At 31.5% G+C, this 21,585-nt stretch overlaps 1 protein-coding gene across 1 annotated transcript in view; it reads left to right on the forward strand.

The window, feature by feature from the left end:
• The first annotated feature begins 11,417 nt into the window (after positions 1–11,417).
• The window catches only part of LOC115890371 (dual specificity protein kinase splB-like), a 30,597-nt gene continuing 20,429 nt past the window's right edge, over positions 11,418–21,585 (forward strand). Inside the window, exons 1-2 of the mRNA XM_030910576.1 lie at positions 11,418–11,466; positions 11,542–11,682. Coding sequence (XP_030766436.1) covers positions 11,418–11,466; positions 11,542–11,682 — 190 coding nt within the window. The remainder of the gene's footprint in view (positions 11,467–11,541; positions 11,683–21,585) is intronic.

Raw genomic sequence — 21,585 nt, forward strand, 5'->3', positions numbered from 1 at the left:
AAACACATGCAAAAAAATTAATTTGGATAGTTTAGTTTGTTTAGAAACTTTTTTATCTCTTGTAATTTTTTTATAACTCACCGATTTGAAATTAAAAAATAAAATGTAAAGCATTACATGTCAGGACTAAAAATATTTTTAGATTAAGAATCTAGTGATAATAATGATAATAATTATAATCTAGATAATAACGTATTGCAGTAGGGTAATGTCAAATAAAACAATATTAGAAACATCCTAAAAAGTGACAGCGGCCGACTAGACTTTTTCCTAAAAAAATTACAGCTGCCCACTAGATTCTTTATCTAAAAATGTTTTTTGTCCTGACATGTAATGCTTTACATTTTATTTTTTAATTTCAAATCGGTGAGTTTTATCAAAAAAACACAAGAGATAAAAAAGTTTCTAAACAAACTAAACTATCCAAATTAATTTTTTTGCATGTGTTTGATAAGATTTTTCTTTAAATTTCGTTAACAAGAATGATAGGGGTAGTTTATTTCAACCCCTTCCACTCATTTTAAAAAAGTGAAAAAATTACCAGAAAGTGTGTTTTCGTAACACTAATGCTTCCGTAAAATTTCATTAGTCTATCTCTTTTCGTTTTCAAGATAAAAAATAAAAACATTATTTTTCCGCCATCTTTGTACCGCGATATCTCCCTAATGGTTGACTTTTGACCCAACGTTTATAAAGCAAACTACCCTTTATTTTGAACAAGGGATCACCCCTGAAGTTTTTCGCATTTGTTTTGAAACACCCTGTATATGTTTGATTGATAATACTCGTTATATTCAAAAATTTAGAAAGTATCTAGATTTTCTTTTCCTACAAGCAACATATATCTTAATATTTCAACTTCGTATTATCTTTTCGATACAGGCGTCAACCCTATCGAAAATTTATCGAAATCTCTATTCCCCAGGCGACTTTGACCGGCAGATAACCGAGACCGAGGCCCGGAAGTACCGCAGTCTAAACGTCCGTCATTTCGAATCACCAGAATACAAAAAGCCGTTTATTCTAGCGACTGTGCAACGATTTTCGGCCATTAGGATCGGCTCCGGAGAAGTACAATAGGCGGTACTGTCAAAAAGTCTTTATTCGTGCAGTTAAGTACCTTGGATTTATCTCAAGTACCTGTCGTAATAGTCGAAAAGTTAAATGGTACCTAAAGTCGTAAAGCTTTTTATAATAGCAATCTATAGTGGTTGATAAATATCAATGTTAGACAAGATTTGTTTGGATATTTTTGTATATATATACAGGGTGTTTCAAAACAAATGCGAAAAACTTCAGGGGGTGATTCCTTGTTCAAAATAAAGGGTAGTTTGCTTTATAAACGTTGGGTCAAAAGTCAACCATTAGGGAGATATCGCGGTACAAAGATGGCGGAAAAATAATGTTTTTATTCTATATCTTGAAAACGAAAAACGATAGACTAATGAAATTTTATGGAAGCATTACTGTTATGAAAACGTACTTTCTGGTAATTTTCTCACTTTTTTAAAATGAGTGGAAGGTGTTGAAATAAACTACCCCTATCATTCTTGTTAACGAAATTAAAAAAAAAAGCTGATCAAACACATGCAAAAAAATTAATTTGGATAGTTTAGTTTGTTTAGAAACTTTTTTATCTCTTGTCTTTTTTTGATAAAACTCACCGATTTGAAATTAAAAAATAAAATGTAAAGCATTACATATCAGGACAAAAAACATTTTTAGATAAAGAATCTAGTGGGCTGCTCTAATTTTTTTAGGAAAAAATCTAGTCGGCCGCTGTCACTTTTTAGGATGTTTCTAATATTATTTTATTGACATTACTCTACTGCAATACGTTATTATCTAGATTCTTATTATTATCGTTATTATTACTAGATTCTTTATCTAAAAATGTTTTTGATCCTGGTATGTAATGCTTTACATGTTATTTTTTAATTTCAAATCGGCGAGTTTTATCAAAGAAACACAAGAGATAAAAAAGTTTCTAAATAAACCAAGCTATCCAAATCAATTTTTTTTGCATGTGTTTGATAAGATTTTTCTTTAAATTTCGTTAACAAGAATGATAAGGGTAGTTTATTTCAACCCCTTCCACTCATTTTAAAAAAGTGAAAAAATTACCAGAAAGTGTGTTTTCGTAACAGTAATGCTCCCATAAAATTTCATTAGACTATCTCTTTTCGTTTTCAAGATAAAAAATAAAAACATTATTTTTCCGCCATTTTTGTACCGCGATATCTCCCAAATGGTTGACTTTTGACCCAACGTTTATGAAGCAAACTACCGTTTATTTTGAACAAGGAATCGCCCCCTGAAGTTTTTCGCATTTGTTTTGAAACACCCTGTATATTAATCGGTTTAAAACGTTCTACGTCTTCCGATGCCATCTCTCCATGCCTGCCTGTCTCTCCATGCACCGTCTCCGAGATATCTTTCTTCCATAAACGTGTCAATCCCTCCTTGCCAACTTCTTCTCGGTCTACCCGGTTTTCTTCTTCCTGCAGGTTTCCAGTTTATAATTTGCTTTGGGATTCTTATTTCTGCCATTCTTTGGACATGCCCGTACCATATGAGTTGACTGTTCTTTATGTCGTCCACTATCGTATGTTTAACTTCCATAATCTCTCTTATGCGTTCATTAGTTATTCGCTCGAGTCTTGATTTGCCTGCTGATCTTCTCCAAAAATCCATTTCTGTAGCTTCCAGCATTCGTTTTGTTGTTTCCTTAATTGGCCACACTTCACAGCTGTACGTGGTTATTCTCTTTATGATGGTATTGTATATTAGAGTTTTGTTCTTGTTGTTTATGCTTCTGTCCCACAGTATCCCATTCAATACCGTGATAGCATTCCTTCCAAGTTGGTTTCGTTCTTTAATTGCTGTATCCAACAGTCCATCATTTGTGATTTGCATACCCAAATATATGTATTTTGTGCAGCACTTAATTTTCTTCCCTCTCTCTAAAACAGTAATAAGAAATTCTAGAATATGAATTAAAATTCACAAACAATCTTAATAAAATCATTAATAGATAAATAATAAATCTTAAATAATAATTAAGGTAGAAAATTGCCAAACGAATAATGTTTGGTATACTTTTCGACAATGAACTGAAATTAGGAACAGGGGAAACGAAATCATACACCATGGCCGTCAATCAAAACCCCTTTTTTTCTATTAAATAATGATCGCGTGCCAGTACTTCGTAATTGAGGGTTATATAAACCGCTAATCGACATGTCAGTAATTCGGAACAGGAAATTGAAAAATATGAGCCCTTCGCAGTATCGAATTACACCCTATGAGTACCTACCTAAATTTATGGTATGTATGTCCTGATAAAAAAGCAAACCCTAAAATAAAATGAATCTTAACTAATGCTATGTGTTGGTTACTTACTTCAAATTATTCAGATTTGAATAATTTCATTAGTTTTCTGTTTCAACTAATTTCAAAATTCCTAATTTTTTTTAAATTAATAATTTAAGAATTATTACCAAGAGAAAATTTGATTTTTATATGGGAAACCCTGTATACTTTTAATTCGTTGAAAATAATTTAAAACTACCTTTCCAAAAATGTAGCATACTTCATATTTTGCTCGATTCCTCTTCGAGATATAGAGTTTTTGTAGTAGGATTTGAACGGCGCGGGCTGTATTGCAAAAAAAATTTGGAGAGCATGAATTAAAACGAAAATAATATTTGCAATGAGAGATGCAAAATTTTGTAACAATTTAAATTATATTTAACAGCATCAACACATTTAAACTATATCTAATAATAATAAAAATTAATAGCAAACCAAGACAGTCTTCTGTTATGGACAGACGGGACCGTTTTTGAACATTTCTCGCGGAATTCATTTACTCAGTGGGGATGAAAGATACCCTCGCATAATCATCAAGTACTTCTAATTTTTGTCTAGATTATATGAGCGATTTAAAAATAAGAACCTTTATTCTTCCGCAAAGATAAAAATCCATAGGCACTAAGTCTGGCTGGGATTTTGGTTAGCTATTCAATTATTCTCGAAAGTGGCTGCACAAATTTTCTGATAACTTCAGCGTTCTGAGGCGGTGCCTCGTTTTGCTGGAAAAATATGTTTTCTTGTTCCATTAGGAGCAGATCATCAATAAGGGGTCCAAAGCCTTCTAGTTAAAAGTGGCAAACTTTAAAAAAAATCTGTATTTCGAAGAGGACTATAACAAAATATCAAGTGTGCTATATTTTTGGAAAGGCAATTTTAAGTTCTTTTCATTTAACTAAAAATATACAGGGTGCCCCAAATAAAAAATCATTTTTTCTGTTGATAACTCTTAAATTATTAATTTAAAAAAAATTATACTTAAATCATTAAATTCGACTTAAAAAGTTGCTTTGGAAATGTTTTCATAAAAACACCAAATTTTCTATAGCAAAAAAGTTACAGCGATTTGTTAAAAATGCACATTTTTGAAAAACACCCCGTAACTCATAAACGGTAACAGTAGTAATATCAATGTGCGGTTTTCACCATCATGTTTTTCATAAAAAATTGAGCTCCAGACACCGATATTAGTTTTTGTCTATCTCGTATAGAAAGGGGTCTTTTCCTTTAAAAGAGTCGAATTTGACCCACCCTGTACTCTTGTAACAAAAATTAGTTTTGTATTATCAAATAAACCGTTTAATTTAATTAATAATAACATATCAATCAGGCTTTGTTCTCTATACCCCTACATGCTAAAAATCGACAGAGCTTTAATTACATCAAATTCACCACCAGATAAAAAAGGGTTCGAAACCTAATTTATATTATTTAACAGAAATTAAGCGGGGGAGTATATTACAGAGGAAAGAAACATCTGTCAGTTCAGCTTGATATACCGTAAAAATAAAGACTTTATATGGTACATCTGGACCTAAACAAACCCAACCGCTTGTTTATCGGTTTCCTATAATTATTATTTGGAGGAATGTCGATCAAATTAATTGGTAGTAGTTGATTGTACCCTCGGTGTAATAGAGAAAAGTTTTAATTTTGTAAAGGGGTATTTGACTGCGGTTTGTCGTGTACTTCCTGTCGATAGAAACGAAAAATAACTAGTATTGTTTGATAAAATAATTAGGCTTTTAGATTAGTCACTGCTAGTTGACGGTTTTATAAACTTTTATAAACAAACGAAAATATCTTTTAAAGCTTCATTCAGAACCTGGAAATTAGTGGGATAAATTAGTGCTTTCTATTAGCGTAAAAGTTTGTTCAAAATTAGAGAAAAGTTCAATCGATGACATTCCCCATCCCCATATAATTTATTTGGTTAAAAATAAGTGAAATGAATACCAGTTTTTCTAATAGCAGTGTTTGCTGCGAATGTAATAGCAGTTTTGTAAATTTGTGTGCTTTGGAAACACGTTAAAAAAAATTGTGTATCATAGACCTTAAGACTGTTTGAAAGTAATAGAACTACTGAACTACTATACAGGTTGTTAATTTGTTTATTACTCGCGGCAAGAGCTTTATGGTTGAAATATGGCAACCTCGGCCCGCTCGTCGATAGACGACGCGACGGGGCGAGTCGGCAGAAGAGCCTATAGTGCATGCGTTCTGAATAGGCAGTGTTGCCATTCTGTTCCCCTATAAGTAATTGTCGAGTTAACAATCTGTATATACAGACCGGACCACCGTAGTAGTAACACAGGCAGAACTGGACGAATTAGCGTATACCCGTCCGCCGGATAAAAAAGCAGGCGAAAAAATGCGATAAAATAAAAATAGGTAGATATGTGATAAGAATGTTTCAGAATTTGTATTTATTCGTGTTTTAATAGCCAAAACGAATAGTACAGAGATTCTCGCGACAGTTCTCGTGTAAAATTTACTTTTTAAGTAAAATAATGGATGTTTACGAAATTCGTGAGAAAATTCAAATTGTAAAAAAATGGTATTTCCAAAATAGATCTTATCGGGATATACAAACAATTTTTCCACAAACTTTTGTAAACAGGCCAATTCCATCTTTACCTACTATATCAAGAGTTAATAATAATTTTGAAACACATGGATGCGTGTCACCACAAAAACACAAAAAGCCTGATGTGATGATTAATGAAGAACAGGAGTTAAAGCAAGTGTTCATTTGTGCTACCGCGGATCAAAATCAAGTTTTCAAGTAATCAAATTGCTGAGGTAACAGATTCTTCACATAGCACGGTTAAAAGAGTTCTTAAAAAGAATGGATACCGATCGTATAAAGCGCGCAAAACTCTAGAAATTTTCCATGAGAACCAATTTCGGTGTATGGCGTTTTGTGAATCTGTAATGGAAAAGGCCAATTTAGATGAAAACTTTATTCGGCGTATAGTTTTCACCGATGAATCAAGTTTTCCTTTATTGAGTCGTCATAACCCTACACAAGTACGATATTGGTCTCGGGAAGATTTGCACAGATATTTTGAGGTACGCACGCAATATCCTCAAAAGCTAAATGTTTGGGATGGTTTTATAGGGGAGCATATGATTGGTCCATTTTTATAGAGAGTAAATTAACTGTTGCAAAGTATTTGGACTTGTTAGAGCAGCAGATTGTCCCTAGAATTCGTGAGTTATTGGGAGAAAGATTCCACAATGTCTGGTTTCAACAAGATGGTTGCCCTGGTCACAATGCCCGTATTGTTCAAGAATATTTAAACAATACCTTTCCCATCCGTTTAATTAGTGGAAATTGAACTATTTTGTGGCCCGCTAGATCACCAGATCTTTCTCCCAATGATTTCTTTTTGTGGGGTTATGTAAAATCCAAAGTGTATGGTCATAATAGGGCTAATAATCTGGATGAGCTTCAAGTAAAAATACGAGAGGCTTTCCAAACTATTAGCCCTAATATGTTAGCCAATGTCAGACGGGGATTTTATGACCGCCTAGGCTTCTGTCTAGCACAACAAGGTGGCCTTTTTGAACACTTGTTATAACTTTTTTTTATTTAGAGTAATATTTTAGTTTTTTTTTAATTTTATTGATGTATTTTTTAATTTTGGAAATGAGTTTTGGGTTTAGAGAATTTATTTATTTTTAGTTTTGGCTTGTAAACACACTCAATTAATAAATATTTAAGTATTTTTATTTTAAATGTTTCCTTAAGTGAAGGTAAACACTTAAAATGAAAATTATAATTACTCGGCACTCCTCGCGTCGTATTCCTAGTCCGACCCGACCCGTCCAAGCACAACTGCAACTGCGTACTGCCTGACCAGCCGACTAGCCGGCAGTGAATCTCGAGTACGAACGCAATCGGGTAAACGCCAATTCGTCCGGCAACTTGCTATGTTACTAGTAGCCTGGTCTTCTCTGTATATAAAATGTATTATTTTAGAAAATATTGGTACAATGGGACAGTGAATTTGAACCTTTTTGCTGTTTTTGAATTACAGACATTTGAACAAACAAAACAAAAAGGTGAATCAGAAAAAGTATGTAATCAGGTAACTAGTAATATTACTCATATAGTTGATAACAATCATCTTTGTAATATGAAAAAAGAACTGTTGAAAAATATATCACTAATACTTTCCGAGATACAGCCGAGAGCTATTCTTAGTGAGACACCCTGTACAGATATACAACAGCAACAAAAATATTATCCAACAAAGAAGACTTTTTAGCACAAAAAAAGTCCAAGAAAAGCCTCCAGAAAGCTTATTAAATCGTCTGAAACAAAAAAAAACAATATAGCTTAATAACTTATTACTATAAAATGAATTAAAATTAAAGAACACTCTTTGTACATTGACTTTTATTATTTATCATTAACTTTATTTTTTTTAAATAGACCTGTTTTTTTATTTCATTTCTTAAAAGCTTGTGATCTCTCAACTACAAAACAAGTTTCCAAAACGCCTCTATTTTTGTTTATTTCTCTGATCCCAGAAACCAATTTACCCAAATATTTTTTTCTAAATTAATTTTTTGTATTTTAAATTTGTTATATTAATATAAAAAGTTGTTAAATTACTTCATTGTAAATTAGAAGAAAGTAAACATACAAATTGACCGAAAACCGCGTCAAATTCAAAATGAAATCGATCCAATCCATCTGTTTGTAATTGAACGACTTTGCTTATGTAACTGAAAAGTTATGCAAAATGATTTAATACAAATTCCTTTTTGCCACTGTCTGCCTCGCCGTTTTTCGATGATTTTAATTGGGCCAATATTGTTTCTTTCGCCGTGGTCAAGGAATTTATTAATAACAAAATGCATTTTTTCCTATTTTACATAATGCGTCAGCAACAATTTTGAAAATGCAATTGAAATACTTTCGTTAATTTTCGACTTAATGAAATAGAGAAAATGTGTAAAATATGTGAGGTAATGTTGGATTGTTCGATTTATTATACAGGGTGTAAATAAATTAGTGTTTTTGGTATATATATATATTTTTAGCCGACCATACCAATAGGTATGGTAGGCTATAAGGATCGGCAAAAAAAAAGTTTTTTTAATTTCACTCAAAATGAGTTATTTCGGTCATAAATGACCTAAATACAAAATATTTTAGTATTTTAATAAAGCACGCTTTTAGATGTTTCAAAAAACTTAAAGAATTCTTTTGAGTTGCTAGATAATTTGAAAAATATTGAAGTTCCACATAATGCAACACTCGTTTCTTTCGATGTCAAAAGCCTGTTCACTTCTATCCCAACCCATGAATTGTCCTCTATTATTTATGAACTAATTGATAAATCTAATCTTAATATAATAGTAAAATCAGATTTAATAACAATAATTGAAACTTGTTTAGAACAAAACTATTTTCAGTATAACAATGAAATATTTAAACAGAAAGATGGGTTACCGATGGGTTCCCCAATTTCACCGTTATTCGCAGAAATATTTATGGCAGATTTTGAAAAGAAGCTATTTAAAAACAAGAGTAGTTTAATATCAAAAATAAATTATTGGGCAAGATATGTAGATGACATTTTTTGTATTTGGTCAGGCACCGAGAGAAATTTAAACAGTTTTTAACATTATTAAATTCAATTAACCCAGAATACAATTTACTATTGAAAAAGGTATTAATACCATCAATTTTCTTGATGTTACAATTATAAAACAGTCTAATAGATTACAATTTGATATTTACAGGAAACCCACTACCACAGACACTGTAATACATAGTCAATCACACCAATCCTGGCAAATCAAAATGTCACCCTTTCATAGTTTAATTCATAGATTAGTAATGTTTCCACTGAGCCCAGAGAATTTTAAAAAAGAGTTAAATATTATTAAACAGATCGCCATCAACAATGGATATAAGTGTTCCCTTATTGATAATATGCTAAAGAAAAAACAAAACAAAATATTAATGAAAAATTTTTAATCCGCTAATTCTAAAGACAATAACAATTATCAACCTTTAAACTACATTCCTAATTTAACTAACAAAATATCAAATAATCTCAATAAAATAGGATGTAAAACTATTAACGTAAATAAAAGAAATTTAGGTCAAATTTTATTAAATAATAAAGACAAAACTAATGTCAAAAATAAGTCGGGTGTATATAGGGTGGATTGCAATACTGTGATGCCGTGTACATAGGCCAAACAGGTAGAAATTTAGATATAAGGATTAAAGAACATGTAAAGTATACTAATAATCTCCAGCATAGTTCTGGTCTTGCAACTCATTGTATAGTAAATAATCACAAAATTAATGAAAACTCAATTAAGTTACTACACAGAGAAACAAAAGGTAGACGCTTAAATTACATTGAACAGTTAGAAATACTAAAATCTGTTAAAAACGAAAATAATGTTAACGACCAACAAGGATTTCTAAACACATTTTTTATTACCCCTATTGTAAACTCTCTGAACCCACCCCCATAGCAAATAATATATATAGTTACAGTGTAGTTAGACGAATAGTTCTTAAAAAACTCTTGAAAGAGGCCTAACAAGCCGAAACATATATGTAGAGTTAAAGTTACTCTTATTAAAAGTTTTTTGAAACATCTAAAAGCGTGCTTTATTAAAATACTAATATTTCAACGATGTTTCACATGGAACCAACCACAGCTTCAGTACAATTTACAAAATATTTTCGTGGTGTCTGTCTGTCTGTCTGCCGTCTGTAACACGATAACTCAAAAACCGCAGAACCTATTTTAACCAAATTTGGCACAAAAATACTGTGGCACCCGAGAATGTGGCCATTAGTTTTTGGTGGGGGTGGGGGGTTGGTAATGGGGTATAGGAGGGGGTTAAAAATTTAAAAAAATCGTAACTCCAAAATTACAGTAGCTAGCGAAACGCGGTTTTCAAATTAAGATTAGGAATAATATTTGCAACAAAATTTGCAATAACATCAAAATCAGTCAAAGTCGCAGTTTTCGAGATATTAACATATTTTAGTATGGGCGGATATACGTGCCTCCCGGCGCCAATTTTTTAATTTGATTTGCCTTTGTGTGAAAGATAACCCGTCAAAAAATCCAGTGGCGTAGCGTTGGTTAGGGGCGCCCGGGGCGGAGAGCCTCTAGGAGGGAGGTTTGCCGCCCCTACAGAATCCGTTCGCCGCCTTTATAAAAATTTTTTTGTCGCCCCGCAGGTACTTGGAGAGTCGCCGTCCGGGGCGGCCCGCCTCCACCGCCCCCGCCTTGCTACGCCACTGAAAAGATCATAAACTTTATAAGAGTTTGATGTCTATAACAAAAGGACTATAATGTCTTTAATAAAAGGTCTAACCAGATCAACTGGAGAAAGATCAAACCAATAATTTATAAATCACAAGCATATACAGGGTGGCCCATCGAAAGCGTTTCGCAAGGCATAACGGCCAGGGTGATTTTTTTTTCAGAAAATTCATAAACAGGTCAATTTTGTTTGTGAGGGGGGCAACTTTTGTCCCAAAAATGATTGCAAAATCTGCAACCCTCTAAACGGGGGTGTCATCCCCCAATTGTTTTCAAACCGGAATGGGGGTCAAGTGGTACCGTAATGAAAAGGGCATTCTATTCTCTATACTTTCCCGTTTCGTTTTTGAAATCGGTCTAGTCATTGAGAAAATATGAAGGATTGAAATTTGAAAAGTTTATTTAAACATTTATCAGAGTAAATGATAAGGATAAATTCCTTCGACCAATTTGCTGTTTTTTCTTATTATTTCTAGATGTTTACGCATTTCTTCACTTGCCACAAGGTTGAACGATCAGGGGCCTGTAACACAAAATCTACAACTGTAACAAGTGTAGAACTTGTTGAAGATTCACTTGTAGCTACAATTCCTGTTAATTTCTGTAACACAAAGTTCTCAAAATGACTTGTAATAACGGCGAATATTTCTAACAAGTGTAGCTAAAGTGCACAAGAGTTGTAGGACAGACGCTCTAGATCGGTAAACGTTCGTTTGTGTATTATTGCGGATGGGGATAAAAGACTTGTTAAGACAAGTTCGTTCTAAAATTAATTTTGGTAAAAATGTCTTCGAAATAAGTGGTGTTTGCTAGAAAAATGCAATGGCTTATGCAAATTAAAGAAAATAAAGAGGTTCTTTTGGGGCATTCTCGGATACTCTTCGAAAAGAAGACAAGGTGAAGCAATGGAAAGAGGTAGCTTCTCTTGCTCAAAGCATATGCAAGGACATATGCAAGAGATACCCTTTGGCAAAATCTAAAGAAGAGTGCAGTGGTAAGTGTTTTATGTTGTATTTTGGATTAAAACAGATTCTCAAAATTACAAAAATAGAAAGCGTCTAATCGCGTATCTGTTGTATGTTATAATCATAGAGTGTTTTGCAAAAAAATACCTACTAATTCATAATCAATTAGGCTCCTAATAGCTTGCACATACATATACTATGACTATAGTATAGTGAAAGCTTGGCCATTTGATTCTTTTTCATTTATCGCTGAAGAACGGAGTATTTGTTGGTATCTAGAAAAATAGATATGTATTCTTTTTTTGTATCTCCTATTTGAGTTAAAATTGGATAATGCGAAAAATTTGTCCCCCATTGCCTGACCAGTGTAGTGCAATCAACATTTTCTGTAGAGGCTGCAGCCCATACCACCGATTACTGCTGTTTTTGTAATTACTGGTGTTTTTGTAGCGCCGGGAAGAGGTCTTCTACGAGATCCTGGCATTGCGCTCTACTTAGTCGAAATCGCTCCTCAAATTCTTTATCGGAAAGGAATGCAAAGTCAGTTCTCTCTCTGAATCGATATAGCAAACGAGGTTCATTTTCGTCATCACTTGAACTTGACCACATTGCGCGAGACGTGTGAATAAAGCAACGACTTCTTCTAAACTGATTCTTGTAGGATTTTGTACCCACCTTTTAAGCATGGTTAACATTTTCCTACAATTGCAATGGAATGCCTAACATAAACTTACAAGTGTTATCTTTGAGTTACAGAACAGAACTACAATTGTAAAATATTTTCCGTAACTGTTCTTTTTCTCAGGTAAGATTTCGACAGACGATGACAGAAGAAAAGCAGATGACGTCCCATACCAATATATTTATTTTACTAAAAAAAGTTTCCAATAATTTTTAAGTTAACTATGGATGGGTTTAAATATAAATCCGTCATGCGTCGTCTCTTGTTGTTTTTAACCAGTTTTATTGGTTTATTTCAAAAATGACAGATCGTATTTCAATTTTATTGGTTTGACGGAACGATGAACGACAAACGGACGCCGATGCGTATGAACTCGCCTTTAAATTTTTGACGCTTGTCAAAGTCTTGCTAAATTAGAGGTTATAAGTTTGTGTCAACTTTTGTCAGTTTTGTCAAATACCCTGCGTTTTGGAAGATGATGCATTTTGATTCCTGTTATTACGTGTGTTTTGTGTCTTTTGAAATCAAGTGGAGGAAAAATCGAGTGAAAATTAACTGTAGATCCAGAGCACAATTTATGGATAATACTCGCTGAACTCTTATACACCAATAAAGTTACCATCATTAAAGTTCGTATACCATCTCGTCGTAGATAAGTGCATCTCGAATATGGTAAAAGGACCATACTAAACACATACTAAAAACTGGAGTAGGTAGCTGTAAAATATCGACATCACACGATACGTAAATAACGGATTTAGTACTGCACAAGAAAAATAATGCCAAAGGTACTGGTTTAAAAAATTAAGATTAAAGTTAATTAATCAACCTTTAAGGTACCTATAAAATTTGGTAAGTGTTATTAATAATAAAATAGTTTGTTTTATTTATGTTGTTTTATTTATTCCTGCTGAATATTACAAATTTGTATGTATACATAAGTTATAGTGATAAATATAATCATAAATGCGGGAAGTTTCATAAAGCTTGAAAGTAAGAAATAGTTCTTTTTTATATTTTTTGGTATGTGGTGTCTTGTTCTTTTTTGTTTTGTATTAACACATACCGTTTTTTATTAAATTAAATAACTCGATTACATTTTTTCAGTTTTATACAGTTTTTTTCACAATATTTTGAAGTAATCACTTGTCAGTCAAATTTTAAATATAATAATTTCCTGCTATGCGTTCCAGTACCAACTTATTTCTTTGTAAAATAAAATAACTACTTTGAAATTAAAATGACAGACACATCTATCACTGTCAAGGATCTTCTCGTTGGAGAGACTATACAAGTTGCTTGTGTTACGAAAGCCGTGTGTTACGAAACTTTACAAGTCTCTATCCAAAAGCGTACAAGAGTAGCACTTGTAGGGCTTGTGTTACAGGCCCCAGGTGCGGTAGTTGCTAGATAGCTGTTCTGTGACTTGCGCGTAGAAGTTCTTCTCAATATCGTTAAACTGTTTAACAATTATGGTATACTCATTTGCATAAAAAGTGGAAATAATCGAACTTTATTTTAAAAATAATTAATTATGTAATTATTATGTAATGTATTGGGTTGTGCAGATATTCAATGAATGCCATCCTGACAAACACCTTTATGGCAAAATTGTTCGCTAGTTAGTAGCAAAATTTCGCGAAACTGGTTTCGTTATGAATAAAAGGAGGCAGGGGAAAAATCCTGTAGTAAATGAAGCTATGGAGGTATTCGTATTGGGCCAAGTTGCCATGGATAGTACGCTGAGTACAAGAAAATTAGCCAATGAGGTCGGCATGACTCGTACAAGTGTCCAAAAGATATTAAAAAAACACAAGTTCCACCCGTACAAAATTCAGTTGGTACAAGAACTCAACGAAGACGATTTTGATCGTCGCTTGCAATTTTGTGAAACTATGAGTGAACGAGTAGCGAATGATAATAATTTCCTATTTAATGTGTGTTTTTCGGATGAGTGTACTTTCTTTTTGAACGGTGTAATTAATCGGCACAATTGTCGGTAATGGGTTGAGGACAACCTCAGGGTTTTTCGCAAAACCCTCAGAAATTAAACGTGTGTACTGGTATTTTTGGAAATTCTATTGTGGGTCAGTTTAACGATATTGAGAAGAACTTCAACGCACAGGTCACAGAACAGCTATCTAGCAACAAGTGAAAAAATGCGTAAACATCTGGAAATAATAAGAAAAAAACAGCAAATTGGTCGAAGGAATTTATCCTTATCATTTACTCTGATAAAAATTTAAATAAACTTTTTAAATTTTAATCCTTCATATTTTCTCAATGACTCGACCGATTTTCAAAGACGAAGCGGGAAAGTATAGAGAATAAAAAGCCCTTTTCATTGCGGCGCCACTTGACCCCCTTCCCATTTGAAAAAAGTTGGGGGATGCCACCCCCGCTTAGAGGGTTGAAGATTTTGCAATCATTTTGGGGCAAAAGTTGTCCCCCTCACAAACAAAATTGACGTGTTTTTGAATTTTAAAAAAAAAAAAAAATACCCTGGCCGTTTTGCCTTGCGGAACGCTTTCGATGGCCACCCTGTATAATCTCTACTTTATTACAGATCTTCTTATAACAAATTACTTATTTTCTTGGTTCTACTGTTTGCTTAAATCTCTAAAATCGTTTTTGTGTACTCCCATGATACCTCTTTACAGGTACTTTACTTTTGTCGTCTGCGGCACGAGATATTTGAGATTAGCATAGAAAAATAAGTACCATTTCTGTGCCCTTTTTAAATATACAGACGTTGACTTTTTCCGGTTACAGGTAGTACAGTTTTTGTCTTTATGACATTTTACCCTTGTTCTATTTTATTTTTAGACGTCAGATTGATGCTAATAAAAAAATCTTGGCGCCTGTCCTGGGGCGTTTTTAGTTAAATGGCTAGTCTGTCATTACTTTTATTACCTGCCAGTCCTTTTGGTAAACCTTTTTTTGATTTTTTTAAATCTTGATTAAATATTAGAAATATGACTTTTTGAATTTATTATTTACAAACATAATATAAAATCATATATTGCTCTAATGAATTGCAATGAGTTCCTATTATTTAGAAAAAAAAACAAATAAAAATGAAATTTCTACACCCTCTGTATCTCCGAAACGAAGCATTTTAAGACGATACGTTTATATGGTTTATACCGTTAGTCTTAACACCACCCTGTATATGATTAGAAAATCTATACCGGGTGCGTCTCAAAAGTGGCTCAACCCTACAACTTTTTTTTTCAGATAAAAAAACGAGATTTTGTATGTTAGTATGTGACATAAATTTGACAGCTACTAATTTAGACAGCTACTTTATTCAATAGAAAATTACACTCTGAATAGAATGACATATAATATGTCAACTTTTGACATTTTCCAATATGGTTTATTTGAAATTGAAAGATGCGGTTCATAACGACAATTTGACGCGAAATACCAAGTGTATGGTACCAAATTATTCGTAAAAAAATGCTTTTTCCAAATATGCTAATGATACACCCTTGTTCCATTTGAAAAAATTGAGATATGATTAAAAATACGATTTGGGATCTTTTAACCGTCCAGGACAAGACACGAAAAACATTAGACGATCAAATCTAATTTTCCAAAGCTCCTTGACTAAAAATTCGTGTTTTTAACACAGCCATGGCACACTAAATTAATTTTTTTTTATAAGCAAAAATGTCAAAAGTTGACATATGATATATGTCATTCTACTCAGAGTGTCATTTTCTATCGAATAAAGTAATAAAATACCGAGGGTGCCATTTAAAAATCAAAAGTCGTAGTCATTTCCGGTGAAACAGGAAATGAGCAAAAAAAATTGAATAGGTCAATCAATCCTAATTTATGTCATATACTAACATACCAAATATCGTAAGAAATAAAAAATCTGAAGAAATAAAAAAGTTATAGGGGTGAGCCACTTTCGAGAAGCACACCCGGTATTATTCAAACTTTTAAGTTTGTATCATTTTGTTATGTTGATATGTTTTGAAACATTTCCTTCTACTGTGTTATACGTATGTAAAAGAGTTACTTCATTGGAACACCCGGTATAGTTTCAGAACCCTCAAGGGCTTTACAGTTTTTTTTATCTATACGATTTTTGGAAGTACCCTTAAGTCGCCAAGGGTCAGGTCATTTTCCGTATCGGTCCATTAGCTTCAAACTCTCGGAGAAGTAGTACCGCATGGGTCTCTGTTTCCGTTTCATTCTGTAACATAAACAGACCGAAAGATACACTCGGCGAGACCATTTCTGTTATTATTACCACTCTAGTCCTCCACAACCGAAGTACATATTATTATTTCTAGTACTAGACAGGCACAAAATTATACAAGAAGTACCTTGGAACGTAGGCATCGTCGTTTCGCGAAGAAGAAAACGCTTTTCTTAGATTTCGTCGCGCGTTAGTGATGATATTTTCGGACAATTTCCTAATTTTAAACTATTTTCCGTGTTTTTGACATCAAAACGGCGCTTTTTTCGTGTGTAAGAATTCGGGAAATTCTGTTTTTGTGTTGGTGGCTTTAAAATAAATTGGGAAAAAAAGACGTTAAGTTTCTGTGATTGGAGACATTTTTTTTTCGAAATGGTGTGGTGCGGTGTTTTTGATGTTTTTCTTATGGTTTTGTTGTGTTGTGTTTTAGTTTTATGTGGTAAGTTAGTTGATTAGTAATATATTTTTCTAAGTGTAAAAACTTGTCATTCTCTACCGATGAAAAAAATCACGAATAATAATTATAAAATTAACATTTTAAAAATACAACACCCAACATTTTTCAAAAAATGCTATAATTTTAATGTTTTTTTTAACTGATCTTATTATTTTTTTTGAAATTTTAAAAGTTTTTCAAAGGGCGTTTGCAAGTTTAGGACCAGGAAATAAATTACTTTTTATTTAAAAAAAAATATTTTCTTAAACCTGCGAACGCCATTTGATATACCGGATGCGTCTGAAAAGTGGCCCATCTCCTATAACTTTTTTATTTTTTCAGATAAAACAACGAGATTTAGTATGTTAGTATATGTTAGTTATAATTGTTTTCGGTCACTTCCTGTTTCACCGGAATTGACGACAAATTTTGATTTTTAAATGACACTCTCGGTATTTTTTTACTTTATTTGATTCAAAATGACATTTTGTATAGCATGACATATCATATGTATCGAATTATTTGTAAAGAAATGCCTTTTCCAAATATGCTAATGAGACAACTTTGTTCCATTTGAAAAAAATGAGATATTAACAAGACAAGACAACGATCACATTACACGATCAAATCTATTTTTCCAAGGCTCCTGGATTATAAATTAGTGTTTTTAACACAGCCATGACGCTCTAGACTCTAGATTGAAATATAAAACATGATTTTTTAAGCGAAAATGTCAAAAGTTGACATATGATATGTCACTCTATTCACAGTGTCATTTTCTACCGAATAAAAACAATTGAATATGCCCAACCAACCCTGATCTATGTAATAATATATATTAATATAATAAATCTCGTTTTTTTTATCTGAAAAAATATAGGGATGAACCACTTTCGAGACGCACCTGGTATATAAATTAAATCTAAAAATTTAAATCATCTCATTTCAATTTAATACATGTCAGTGTTCAATCAATATATTTTAAAGTTTTTTTTTAATTTCTTCTGTTTATTATTATAGCTTTTACCCTAAGGCGATTTTTTTATTTATCTCTGAACAACAAAGAGATTTTGATGAAAAAAGCTCAAAGAAGTGTTATTGCATATCCCTTAACAACTTGGTTTATTGGATGGGATGTTTATACTGACTTTATAGTCTCTTTCTTTATGGTAACATCTAAAGTGTTTGTTATAGAGTAATTAAATATAAAAAAGTGTTTTGTAAAGGCACATTTATAAATTTTACTAAAAAAAGATTTTGAAACTAGTTACCATTTAAGAATCATTTTAATATTTATTTTTTTTTATGCAGGAAAACTATTTAAAACTTTCCAAAAAACGTTGGAAATTTCATGAATTTTTTTTTAACTGTATTTTTTTATACTACTGGCATTTAAGTCAAGATCATATCAAAAAATGTCACCAATATTAATTTGTTACATATTATATCATATTGTATTATCAAAAATTGTACAATATTTGCTTTCGTAATTTCATTCTGACCATTATAATTGTTTAGACAATTACAATCTCTAACGTAACAATAATTATTTAATTTCAAGTATGATCTATAAGGCAACATCCTGTAGATTTCAAATTGTTCCCCTTTTATTCTTTCATATCAAAAGAAGTCACAACGTTCCTTTGCAAGCATTCTGTTTAGCTAGTGTTATTAACTACAGTAATTTGGATTCATAACAAAACTAGTTTGTGGTATGTTGTAACATAATTTCTTTACCTTGAAACATCAAAATTATTTTGGAAAGTTTTTGAAAATTAGAACTGAATGAGATTTGTAAAATTCTATGAATATTTTTGCTAATAGTCACAACATTGACTCTACTACCACACTAGTACTTTTTTAGGGTTCTGTAACCAAAGGGTAAAAACGGGAACCCCTACTAACCTACTAAGTTAATGTTGCCGCTATAAGAACAAATACTAAAAACAGAATTAAATAAATGTTTATAAGTAAAAAAGTACTTTCATTAAACATTATCTTTTAAGTAAGAATTTTACATAGAATCTTTCAAATCCTCGGTGGCCGCGTGGTTAAAGCATTAGAACTTTACGCTGCTATGACGTTGGAGTCGTAGTAAGGCAGGTTCGAATCCTAGTCAAGGCGACTTTTTTTTAATCGTTTTGTTTTTTAATTTTTACATATTTATTTGTACTTTCTACATATTTATTAATGATTAATACAATTTTTAGTAATGTGTTTCTTCATTTTTTTAAATTACTTATACGCGCATTCAAAATTTCTGTTAAATCGGAAAAAAAGTTTATAATAATATACAGGGTTGTTCACCACATACGACACGGAGTATTGTAGCTAAACGATGAGATCTTTACAAATTGTAAGTTTTGGGTTCGATGAAGGACTATTAGAGGTACAATTTAATAATAATTTTACATGATACAGAGTGTCCCAAATAAGTAAAAAATATCTAAGTTGTATTTTTTTAAATGGAACACCCTGTATATTATTACATTTTTAGTTTCTACGATTAAAATAGAGGTAAATTTGATTAAGGTTTGTGATATTTAAACCTTACCGTTTTTTAAATATTTTCAATTTTGTGAAATTGCAGTAAAAATTTTAAGGCTTCATTTCTCCAAGGGTATCAAAGTTTTTAATACTAAATATTTACTGAAGTTTATTTATTGATCAGTTATTGTGTTGCAATAATAAAAATAATACTACCTTATACAGAGTGTCTAAAAATTTATTTTAAATAATTATTAGCTTCAAACGGCAATAACTTGTTTAATTTAAATAGAACGCCTGTATATTTTAGGAGAATCAGATGCACAATTTAATTGTCTATCAAATTGTGTTATATCATTTTTTACCTATCCCTTCAAGTTTTCGTAGAAAATGCATTTTCTTATAATTTAGACCTCATTTATCAATATACCCACGGAATATTGACATTTGAGATTGTTTTTAAAGATGTACCAACTTTTTAAAGAGTACAGATACTAATATTGTCGATATAATTCGTTTATTTCATTAAAAAAATAAAAAAAACTGTTTAAATATTTGTTAAAGAGGACCAATTAATATGATTCCAGTATTCAAACTACATGAACTTACTGTTTGCGTTGATTAATAATAATTGCTCCAAATACTAAAAAACTGAATTTTGTATGGGTATTAGAAAGTGTGATAAAAAGTAACACCTTAAAAATGATATTTCATTTTTTAATAAATGCTTATTTATAACAACAGAGACTTTAATTGTGATAACTTATTATTATATCGATTTCTGACTCAAATCCACATTTATTTAGAATAATTTATTAACGAACACAATTAAGTATGTAATTAATTAGTATATGTGCGGAAATAATGGTGTTATATTTAATTAATGGTATACTCTTTTATAAAGATTTAATTAGTTTTCTTTTTGCATACAAATGGGCTAGTAATATTATCGTTTTGCTAAAAACGATAATAATATTACTAGCCTGTACATTTTGTACATTTGTTGCTTTAAAAACAATCTCAAATGTCAATATTCCATGGGTATATTAAATGAGGTCTAAATTATAAGAAAATGCATTTTCTACGAAAACTTGTAGGGATAGGTAAAAAAATGGTATAATACAATTTGATAGACAATTAAATTGTGCATCTGATTCTCCTAAAATATACAGGGCATTCCATTTAAATTAAAGAAGTTATTGGCGTTTAAAGCTAGAAATTATTTAAAATAAATTTTTAGACACTCTGTATAAGGTAGTATTATTTTTATTATTGCAACACAATAACTGATCAATAAATAAACTTCAGTAAATATTTAGTATTAAAAACTTTGATACCCTTGGAGAAATGAAGCCTTAAAAATTTTACTGCAATTTCACAAAATTGAAAATATTTCAAAAACGGTAAGGTTTAAGTATAATAAACCTTAATCAAATTTACCTTTATTTTAATCGTAGAAACTAAAAATGTAATAATATACAGGGTGTTCCATTTAAAAAAATACAACTTTGATACTTTTTACTTATTTGGGATACTGTATCTTGTAAAATTATTTTTAAATTGTACCTCTAATAGTCCTACATCGAACCCAAAACTTGAAATTTGTAAAAATATAATCGTTTAGCTACAATACTCCGTGTCGTATGTGGTGAACAACCCTGTAGTATCTAATGATGTATAGATAATGAATGCTACGGAAGTTCGACTCGCACTTTTTTTTTTTAGAGATTAGTTAGATTTTTATTCAAATAGTTACATTTTTACAAGAAAAAAAGAAACGACATATTGATTATTATACAAGTGCGTCTGATGTATCTTTGTGACATTCTTCGTAGAATTAAAGTAGCAATGACTTTAATGCCTCCTAATACCGAAAATAGATTTTAGAAGCGCATTTTATGATTTCTAGCTGAAGGAATGGCAGTTAACAAGAATGTTTTCCTTTTTTAAATTTTTGTGTTGAGTTATGGTCAAAATGTATCAGATTTCTTGTAAAAGGGAGTGAGAGTCACAGCTGGGCTTGACAAAAATAGCAAGGCATCAGATTTCATATTATTTCAGAAGATATGGTGCATATTTTAAGAATTAGCTAGAAAAATGGAAATAAACAT

This window comes from Sitophilus oryzae, unplaced genomic scaffold (assembly GCF_002938485.1).
Source record: "Sitophilus oryzae breed Bouriz unplaced genomic scaffold, Soryzae_2.0 scaffold_863_pilon_pilon, whole genome shotgun sequence".
Taxonomy (NCBI): Eukaryota; Metazoa; Arthropoda; class Insecta; order Coleoptera; family Curculionidae; genus Sitophilus; species Sitophilus oryzae.